The following is an 11,243-nucleotide window of genomic DNA, read 5'->3' on the forward strand; positions in this document are numbered from 1 at the left end:
GGGTAAATAAATTTGAGAATCATCAGCATAGAAATGATCATTGAATCCATTAGGAGTTGATGAAATCATCAAACAAAATAGTATAGAGAGAAGCGGCCCAGGACAGGGTCCTAGAAGATATCCACTGTATAACCTGAACAGAGATACAGGAAATAAGACAAAAGATGTAGTCAGACAGGTAGCCAAAGAATCAGGACCGAGTGACCTAGAGAGCAGAGGGTATCAAGGAGAAGGTGACAAGCAGTTTCGAAGGCTGTAAATTCCACATATTTATCATTTTTTACTGCACAATAATATTCCATTACATCCACATATCATATTTTTTTCAGCCATTGTTCAATCAGTGACCACCCACCTTATTTCCAGTTCTTTGCTACCACAAAAAAAAAATGCTGCAGAATATTTTGTTATATAGTAAACCTTTGTTACTGTCTTCGACTTATTCAGCACATATGCCCAGTGGTAAGATCACCGGGGCAATGGCTTGTAGATAGGTTAGGCACTTCTTTTTTCATAATTCCAAATTGAAATACAGAAATACAGTGGCTGGACCACTTTACATTTCTGCCAATGGTGCATCAGTCTGCCTGTTATCCCATATCCCCTCCAACAGTGACTGGTAGATAGGTTATAAACATTTATTAAGCACTTATATGTGTCAGGCACTAGGGATACAAATAGAACAAAAAGAAAAACAGTTCCTACCTTCAGGGAGCTTATATTCTAGTAGGGAAGACAAAACAAAATAATGGAGTTTGGAGGAGTGAAGGTGAATAAGATGGGGACATGATGGCAAGATTTCGGAGTTAGAAGCATGGCTGGGAAGGGAAAGAAGCATGGTTGGTCTGAGTTCATTCTCAAAATGAAATCCCAAATGGAATTCTCCAATGGGAAGAGGGGGCTGGCGTGGCAGAGGGATATTGTAGGGTGAGAAGGTCGCAAGTACTAAGAGAAGTTCCAAGGTAGAAGGGCAGCTGAGGCAAAGTTCTTAGAGTCAGAAACACAGCTAGGAAATAAATAACTTCCCATCTTTTGTCATTAATGCCAATTTGCATTGGCTAGCCAGGTGGTGACGAATTTTTTAACCATGGCAGCACATGAAACAATAAACTGGGTATCAGCACAGCTAATTAAACTTGCTTAGTAATGATTTACATTTAAATTAATTTTAGTGTAATAAATATAACTTTAATCACTCTTAGGTCTTTATTTGAATTCTTTATTCATTTATCTTTATTCCCTTTTCTTCTCATGTAGATAGGTAATGTATTTATTAAGTGCTTACTATGTGCTAGGCACTCTACTAAATTTTGGAAATACAGATGTAAGACAGAAAAGATAATCCCAACCCTCAAGGACTTTCTATTCCAAGGGAAGGAGACAGCATATAAAAGGGAGCTGAAAGTAGAGAGGTGAGGGAGAGGGAGAGATGGTGGGAAAGTCCACATAGGCATTGTCCAGTTAAGGATGCTCTTGGTATGGAGGTAGAATAGTCATATAGGCACTGTGTGTACTCTTCTAGTTTGTTTGTGTTTTTACTTTCTGTTATTCAGCAAGTCTTTCCAGACATATTACTATTCTTATTTGTCTTAAATGTGTTATAATTATGTCATCAAGTCAACAAGCATCTGTCAAACACCTACTGTGTACCAGGCCTTATGCTAAGGATAAACAGGAGATATTCATCAGAAGGCATTAACATTAAGGGAGATTAGGCAAGCCTTCTTGCAGAAGATGGGATTTTAACTTAAACTTGGAGGAATCCAGATAAACCAGAAGATGGAGATGAGGGAGAGAATTCTAGGCATGGGGGACAGCCGGTGAAAATAATGCCAGAGTTAGGAAATGGAGTGTCTTGTGAGGAACAGCAAGGAGGCCAGTGTCACTGGATCACTGGTAGTGTTGGGGAGGGAAGGACAGAGTAAGGTAGAAGAAGGGAGGAGGTGAGTGTAGGAAAGAGAGCCTAGGAAAGAGCTGAGGAGCAGAGAGACTGGAGGTTTTGTCGAGGACAAAGAACAAATCTGGGGACTGCAAAGTAGAGGGAGAGGTGGAATGATAATAGACTAGGATAAAGGAATTTGTAAAGCACTTAGCATGGTGCCTGGCACATAGTAGGTACCGTATAAGAGTCCATAGGCATTATTCATACAGTGTCCTTTGTATCGCAGGTTGGAGTAGTGAGTGCCTTTGCGCAGACTCTGCGGAGATACACATCCCTGAACCACCTTGCTCAGGCGGCCCGGGCAGTCCTCCAAAACACTTCCCAGATAAACCAGATGCTAAGTGACCTAAATCGAGTGGACTTTGCCAATGTGCAGGTGACTTCCTAATGTTTTTCCTTCCAAAATGAGTAGAAATGAATGAATATCTTACTGTATATTACTTGATGTCTAAGATTCCTAGATCCAAGAAGGAATGATTGGTGAGGGAAATGAGGAAGGGAGAATAGAGGTTATGAGTAATTTGGAGCATTTGGCACACATTGACCACCTCACGTCATGTTCATCAGTACTTCTAAATTCTCTATTCTGTGCTGAAGTCTGGGGACATTGCCTCAGAAGTGTAGGTCCTGTCTGGGCAACTTTAGCCTAGAAGCACAATTGAAAAAAAAAAAGCAAAAGATTAGAGCACTAGGTTGACTCCAGTAAGATAAAGTCTTACACTTGGGCTCAAAAATTCAATTTTATAAGTACAAGATGGATGGTTTGTCTGAAAAAAGATCTAGGAATTTTAGTGGACCACAAGTTTGAGAAGAGTTAGCAGTTTGATTCTGTAGGCAAAAAAGCTGATGTAATATTGGGCTACATTAAGAAAGGAATAGATCCTAAGAAGAATTAGGTGATTGTTCCTCTGTACTCTGCTCTCATCAGGCTTCATTTGGAATCCTGTGCTTAGTGCTGGGCATCAAATTTTAAAGAAGACATTGATATGCTAGAGAGTTGGTAAAAAGGCCTTGTTCCATGCCATGTTAGTATTGCATAAATAGCTAGGAATGTTTAACTTGGAGGAAAAAAAAGGGAGTGAGGGCAGGTAGGCAGCCCTGGAGTCAGGAGGACCTGAGTTCAAATGCGGCCTCAGACATTTACCAGCGGTGTGATCCTGGGCAAGTCACTTAATCCTGTTTGCCTCAGTTTCCTTATCTGTCAGATGAACTGGAGAAGGAAACGGTAAGCCACCACAGTATCTCTGCCAAGAAAACCCCAAATGGGGTCACAAAGAGTCAACACAACTGAAACGACTCAACAACGAGAGGTGCTCACATGACAGCTGCTTTCAGGTGCTTGAAGGCCTCCTGGTATTTGGGCCCAGGAAGCAGAGGCAGGGACAGGAGCAATAGGTAGGAGGTTGCAAACAAGCAGATTTAGGTTTGAAATCAGTGAGAGCTGCCTCAAGGGCATGTATTCTTCATGTAATCACAGCTTCCCAGGTGTCCATCCTAGGCTCGCCCCTGTAGGCACTTTGTCCCATTGCCCTGTAGGCACTTTGTCCCCATTGCCCTGTAGATTTCTCTTTTCCATTGTGTCTCGCTCTTAGAATAATGCTAATTTTGGCAGGTATCAGGACACTGCTGCATCGGTAGGGCCCCTCCCTTACCACATCCTTAGCCCACCATTGATCTATGCCCTCCTTTTTTACCTTTTTTTCTATATCTGCCTTGAAATGTCCTCTGTCCATGTTCTTCCATTCCTCCAGTTGCCAGTTGCCCCCAGGGTTTCAGCTCCACCCCCCCCCAATATAGGACAAGCAGACTTTTCAGGCACCAAATCCACCAGGCCTCTTCCAGTGTAAGGTTGCCCTCTCCCTTCACAGACCATTTCTCTTTGCTATTAGAAGCCTTCATCAGTGAAACCCCCTCCCACCTCCAAAGCAAGACCTCCTTTCTTCCTTTCCTCCCCCTTCATTCTTTCTCCCTTCCTCCTCACCCACTTCCCTGTAGGCTCTTTTCTTTCTGAGACCACAGAGGTCACTGTTCCTTCATTGTTAGCCCTTGATTTGACCCCAGCACATCACACGCTCCTCTGTGTTCCCCTGGTCCCCTCCCTACCTCTCATGTACTCTACCATGTTGCAGTGTAGTCCTGAAAAAAAAAAAAAGCACTGATTCACCTGTAGGCAAAGCATCTCTGGGTTCTATCCATAATGCCCCTGTCTGCCTCTTCACCATTACCTTTACCAGAGTTCTGCCTGCGCTCTTCTCCCTGTGTACATTTAGAAAAAAGTTTCTTGGGGCAGCTAGGTGGAGCAGTGGATAGAGCACCGGCCCTGGATTCAGGAGGACCTGAGTTCAAATCTGGCCTAAGATACATAACACTTACTAGTTGTGTGACCCTGGGCAAGTCACTTAACCCCATTGCCTAGCAAGAACAAAAAACAAAAAACAAAGACAAAAGTTTCTTACTTGTCCCTTCAATTATTACTCTGTTGTCATTGCTGCCCTTGCCTGCTCTGTTCGTTCCTGCATTTCTGTTATTTGGGGTGTTCTCTTTAGTTCTGGTTTTCTTTCTTAAAATGCTTCAAATTCTTCTTAATTATTGAATTTCCATCTTTTGTTCTATGTAGTTAAGTTCAGATTTGCAGGACGGGCCATCCTGGGTTGCATCCTAAGCTCTCGAGCTCTTTGGAACACATTTTTCCATTCCCTCCTATGTTTTCTGGTGGGTCCAGAATAGTCTTACATTATTCAAATGCCCTCTCCTTTGAATTTGAAGGTTTTTCTTCTGGTCATTTATAGAAATTGTTGTTTCTGAATTGAATTGCTAAATTTAACCACTGTGTGTATTGGAGTTTGCATCCTTGGGTTTCTTTCTGGAGGCAATCTGTGAATTCTTTCAATTGGAATTTCATTTTCTATATTCATAAATTCTGGACAGTTCTCTTCTATAATTTCCTTCATTATGGTGTTAAGGTTTTTTGTTCTGTTGTGTTCTCCTGGGAAACCTGTGATCCATATCTTATCTCTTGTACATTCTATCTTCAAGATCAGCATGTTTTACTTAGAGAGCATATTTTCTTTAAATGTTAGTTTTTTGTTTCTTTTCTAAGTTGTCCTTTACTTCTGTGTATTTGCATTCCTAATCTATTGTTTTCTCTTCTGTTTCTTTGGTGAGGCTTGCTATTGCAGATTCCAGTTTTTCTTAATATGCCTATTATTTTTGCTGTGCGGGACATAAATTCTGCTCTCATAATTCTCATTTCTCTTTTGATCTACTCAGGAATAGCATGTTGGTGGTTCCATGTTCTCAAATTCCACACGGTCCTCTGTCTTATCAAATGTTGGATCGTTTTCCTTTGTTTTGCAGTATTTGACTCACTGATGTCTGAACTCATTTTCTAGATGTGGAGGCCATACTTCTTTATGTTGTTTCTGTTTTGCCTGCTGATTTATCTGTTTATGTTCAAGGTCTTAGAGTTTTCTTCTTCTTGAAATCTTTGATACTTTCTTCCCCGCCCCCTTATTTGCTCTATCATTCACTTTCTGACTGCCTCACCTATCATTGTGGTTTCTTTGAGGGGCTAGATCTCAATTTCTCTTAGTTTCCTCCCACACTAGAGAATTCATGGCTCACCAGCATAGCTCTCTGCCTTATCTGACTTTTGCGTAGTCAGAAGAACTGTCCCAAGCTGTGCCCTTTTTTTATTTTCGTGGTTGCTAAGAATGCTGCACAGCTCCCCACATGCATAATGTCCTGTCATGGTGCTGTCCCACTCTCTCTATTCCTTGTCTCTAACCCTAAATGCATACTGGCAGTTAAGAACGTTGCAGTACTGGTCCTGAGGGGTTGCAGTCCCCCTAGGCTTTTCTTCTTGTGGCCAAGCTGGCTGCCATGGCCTAAGACAACTGCTACAGCCTGGAGCCAGGGTCTCCACTAACACTAGAACGGAGCAGGAGGGGAGTGGGAGAGGACCGGGGCCTAATGGTGGGTTTTGTTATTTGCCTATATCATGTCCTTGAATCTGCTAGTATAGCCTTGTTGCCTGTAGTGTGGGAAGTATGGGGAGTGCTACATGAGCTCAGTCAGTAAGCATCATTTCCTGGGTTTGGGATTTTTTTAAACCCTTCTTTTGGATTCTGAGTGTGCTAGACCATAGAGATAGCTGAAGTTGCTTTATCTTTGACATATAATTCCTATTTTGGAGAGGTTTGAGAGGTCATGGGGAATCAGAGAAAATGTCCAGTTCTCCATCGTATTGCTCATGTGACCTGAAGTTCTCTCATAAACAACTGATTGTTAGTTCAATTCAACAAAACTTGATTAAGCACTTAATATGTGCAAGGCACAGTGCCAGATGTCTGACCTATAATGACAAAAACAAAAGTGCCTGCCCTCAAGGAATTTTCATTCTTTAATAAATACTTATTGAATGAATGACTGAATTCTACCCAGGGATATGACATCTACAAAGGTAAGTAAATACAAATAATTTATCAAGTCCTCTCAATTCCTTCTTTGCTACCCTTTTGACGTTTGTTCTCTCCTCTCTATTCCCTCATTGCTACCACCGCGGGTAGCACATGCTTTTATTGCCACCCACCTGAGATATTATAAGTGCCTTCTAACAATACTTCCCAACCCAGCCTTTTCTCTTCTTCCCCTTTGACCTTTCCCCTCCCCATTTATATTGCTCTTAGAATAATCTTTCTTATGTGTTAATTTGGCTATATCATCTCTCAGAAATCTTCAGTGGTTCTTTATTGTTCACTGAGTCAAGTTTAAGCTTTTCTGCCTGTCAGAGCCTTCCACTGTGGCATCACTCTACCTTTCCAAGGATATGTAATTATTATTTCTCTATGCATTCTTTACTCTGACTAAACTGGACTATTCTCTGTCCCTCAAACACCTCCTTCACTCCATGGTGAGATTCACAGTGTGACTTCTATTTCAAACTGTCCATTCTTTAATTTTCACTGAATTACCATCCATCCTTTGAAGCCCAACTCATAAGTACCAGGAAGCCTTCTCTATCTTCCTTTCCCTCCAGCCTATTAAGAACTTTCCTCCTTGAATCTCATGTAATATTATGTAATAATTAGAGATTTCTGAAATGATATGGGCTATCTCTGGAGGTAGTGACTTCTCCTTCACAATAGATTTTCAAACAAAGGCTAAGATGACCACTTGCTACCAACATGGTAGAAAGGAGATCAGACTAGATGCCTCTAGGGTCCTTCTCAACTCATGAGATTTTGTGTATTAAAGCTGTGTGTGTTGGTAGCTCTATGAGGTGAGGGACTATATTTCATTTAAACTTTGTTTCTTCTCCATCATCAGGCTCTGCAGAATTCACCAATTCCAGGTTGGGGGTCCTTTTTCCATATTTTTCAATTTTCTTTGAACTTCTACTTTACCCTTTTATGAAGTTGGTAAGACAATGACCTCAAAAATTTTTATTTCATTATTGCCTCAAGGACAAAATATAATCTATTTAGTCTATCATTTAAAACCCTGCAAAATCTAATTCCAAACTGCCTTCTCAGGCTTCTTTTACTCTGTTCCCCTTTATATTGCCTGTGTTCCAGCTGAACTGGACTGATTAGCTATTCCATGAACTTAACATTCCATCTTCTTCCTCTATGCATTCACATAGGCCATACCCCATTCAGAGAATCAATCTCTGCTTTTTAGAATCATTCAGCTCAAGTATTAATTCCTTTCTTTCTTTTTTTAATTTTTTCCCCACCATGGCAATTGGGGTTAAGTGACTTGCCCAGAGACACAAAGCTAATAAGTATTATGTGTCTGAGGTCACATTCGAATTCAGGTCCTCCTGACTCCAAGGCCGGTGCTCTATCCACTGCACCACCTACCTGCCCCCTTTTCTTTTTTTAATAGTATTTTAAACATTCATTTTTTTTATAAGATATGAGTTCCAAATTTTTCTCCCTCCCTCTTATCCCCCTCCAAGACGGCAAACAATCTGACATAGGTTACACATGTGCAATCATGTTGAACATATTTCCACATAATAATTCCTTTCTGATTTCTCAAATAAGTCTCTCTTATTTGATCTCTTTCCTCAGAATTTCCTAGGGTACCTTATCTGTCTTTTTTCCTTGCCTATCACTCCCTTTGTATTATACTTTTCCTTGTTGTATCCCCATCCTGCTTCTTTCCCAAGTGAAATGTAAACCCCTTGAAGACAAGGACTAGGTCATTTTAAAATTACATTCCTAGTGCTAGCATAGTGCCTTGCACATAATAGGCATTTAAATATTTGTTGAATTTTGAATTTTATGAAAAAGCTCTATACTGTTCCAAAATTTTATACCATTATTGTAGAAAGTATTATTAAAGATGGAAGTGAAGAAATTATCAGTCATTGATGTTTTCATATACTTTAGAGCTACCTGTCTCAACTCTGTCATTGAATTCTTTCCTGATTTCCTTTTGTGCTCACTCCCAGGAACAAGCCTCATGGGTGTGCCAGTGTGAAGAGAGTGTAGTACAGAAGCTGGAGCAGGATTTCAAGCTGACTTTGCAACAGCAGAGCTCACTGGATCAGTGGGCCACATGGCTCGATAATGTTGTCACCCAGGTTCTAAAGCACCATGCTGGCAGCCCCAGTTTCCCCAAGGCAGCGAGACAATTCCTGCTTAAATGGTCCTTTTACAGGTAAGTCCCAGACCCAGACATTGTCTTCTCAGGGGTTATGTAACCGTCCTCAGCTTCTGTGGTTCTGGAACATTCTGATGTTTGTACTAGTAAGTAAGTCTGAAGTAGAGGGATGGCTAAGGAACTGGCAGAGGTACCTTGTGCTAGTTCACACCAAGTCATGAGCTGCCTCTAGCCCATGCTCCTGATTGCTGACACAGCTCTAGGGTTTCCCAAGCTGTGCCAGGCAGACCCAGCTTGAGGACATCTTTATATCCCTTGATATGCCTAGCATAAAAGCAAGTATGTAATAGGCCCATCATCAATAGTTACTGAATCAGTGATTTGCCCAGAACAGAATTAATCTGGGAAGGCCTTCAGTGGGTGGGGAGTTTGTAGCTGCACTGAGATCAGGGTGGGGAACCTTTAGTTCCCCAACTGTGGCCCTTTGACTGAATCCAAACTTCACAGAACAAATCCCCTTAATAAAAGGATTTGTTCTGTAAAACTTGGACTCAGTCAAAAGGCTTTGTCCAAGGACCTGGAAGGCCACATGTGGCCTCAAGGCCGCAGGTTCCCCACCCCTGGGTAGACATTGACTGGTGATTAGAAGCAGAGGAGAGAATTGTGGACAGGCTTGGTGGGCACAGCATTTCTCTGACCATAGCTTGATATGATATTGTCAGTACAATGAAGAAAAGCCAAAAGGCTGAAAAGTAGAACATATACAAGCAGAATAATGAAAGATTTTCAGTGCTTTTAAACAAATAAAACCAACAATTTCTTGCTCTAAACATACATACATAGCTTAATGATTTTAGAGTAGTGATGTCCTGGCTAGCTATGGCTTCTTCTCCACAATTGTGCATTATTGTAGTTAAATTTATTCATGGAAGAGAAAAATAGTTGGCACAGTGTTTGAGAAATTAAATGCTGCTGCCCTGCTGTGAGGGGGTGTGGATCCACATTTACGTGGCTCCCTCCCAGATTAACTGCATTACCCTTGGTGGTGCTGGCAATGCAGAGCAGCATAGCATTTGTAAAAACAGCTCCTACACAGAAAAAAAGCCACAGCTACTCCATATTTTTCCCTTTCCCTTTATGTGGCTTTCGTGTTGTTGAACATTTTTTTAAGTTGCTTTTTCTTTTTCTTAATTGCCAGATTGGAAATGGGTAATAACAGTTAAGTGGTTTCAGAGCACCATCAATTTCCTAAATTTCTTGGCTCCTAGGAGATTTCAAATACACACTTTCATTAATTCCAGATCTTTTTTCCCTTTTCTGAACAAAATCACTTGCCTCTGGCAACATCCATAGATACTGTACCAGCTCAGGGGGGAAAAAAGTTTGAAATTATTAAATCCAGCTAGTTGTTTCCTCTTCTTACCAGATAGCCTACCTTTCTTCATAACTTTATTTTATTGATAATCACCCAAAACAATTGACATTATGTGTTTATGTCTCTTCTCTTCACTTTTTGTTCTTTTTCTTATTACAATTTATTTACTAGATTTTTGGGTAGAGGCATCTGAGTGTTCAAATATGGCACTATTTACATTGTGTTTGACTGTATTATGTCTGAGGGTGAAATTCTTTGCTTATGTGCCTAGTATGTATCACTAGGAAACATTCTTCACTTTAAGCTGGAAAAAATAGACTACCATACCAACAGATGTCTAGTTTTACAGTGTTTAATAATAATTATGCCAAAAGACTTGCATGATATGTGGTATGGTTAAATGATTTGAAATATTAAGATTAGAAAAGGAAGTACCCCATTGTAAACTCTGAGGACAGATAATTTATCTATGTTTCTTCAACACTTAAAGGCACAGTGGTCTTTGTACAGAGTAGGTGTTCAATAAATATTTATTAAATTAAATTTTTTTAAACTTAAACATCAAAAAATGGACTATTTCCACATACATAGCAGAACATAAAAACAGGATTGTATATGAAACTATGAATCTCCAGTTGACATTACTTGGGGTGTGTGTGTGTGTGTGTGTGTACACATATATGTATTGTATATATAAAACAGTTTATGTATTTTTATATATATATATATATGTGTATATATATATATATGTGTATATATATATATATATATATATATATATATACATACATACATACATATATATTTATCTTTGGGTATAATATCTGAAATTCCACATTACTTTCAAAACTTCCTTGCTTGTCTGTGCTTTCTTCGGCTCTCTTCTGTGTATTTTTTAAAAGTTTCAATGGAGCTTTTTTCCCCCCACTAGTATTGCCAACAACCCCTCTCCTAACCTTTCCCACAAATGAAAGACTAAGCAGATAAAAAAAAATAACAACTTCATAACAAATATGTAGTCATGTAAACTGCATCCACACAGCAGTCTGATGCCCCTTCCTCTGACCCCTTCTTCCTGGTTTTATATTCTTCTTTTCACCCAGCTGAATAATCAGATATAGCAAGTCCCACCCCCTAGTTCTTTTCTACACTAATGTATTCCTCTTTTAACTCTCTCTTCGCTTTCCCCTCTTAAAAACCTCAGAAGAGAACTAATCTGCTCTCAGTCCTCTGATTATGTGATTCATCTCTTTTAGTCATCTTTGAAAATAATAAACTTCTGAAGGAATACTTGTTTCTTCTCCCCATTTTAAA

At 40.0% G+C, this 11,243-nt stretch overlaps 1 protein-coding gene across 7 annotated transcripts in view; it reads left to right on the plus strand.

Moving 5' to 3' along the window:
• RFX2 (regulatory factor X2) overlaps nt 1-11,243 on the plus strand; it is a 168,763-nt gene that overhangs the window by 150,003 nt on the left and 7,517 nt on the right. For all 7 annotated transcript variants that reach the window (XM_020971291.2, XM_078153973.1, XM_078153976.1 and 4 more), the window contains 2 exons: nt 2,169-2,318; nt 8,403-8,611. In XM_020971291.2, the coding sequence (XP_020826950.1) occupies nt 2,169-2,318; nt 8,403-8,611 (359 nt within the window). The remainder of the gene's footprint in view (nt 1-2,168; nt 2,319-8,402; nt 8,612-11,243) is intronic.

The sequence above is a fragment of the Phascolarctos cinereus genome, unplaced genomic scaffold, assembly GCF_003287225.1.
Source record: "Phascolarctos cinereus isolate Bilbo 61053 unplaced genomic scaffold, phaCin_HiC Scaffold_4;HRSCAF=312, whole genome shotgun sequence".
Classification (NCBI taxonomy): Eukaryota; Metazoa; Chordata; class Mammalia; order Diprotodontia; family Phascolarctidae; genus Phascolarctos; species Phascolarctos cinereus.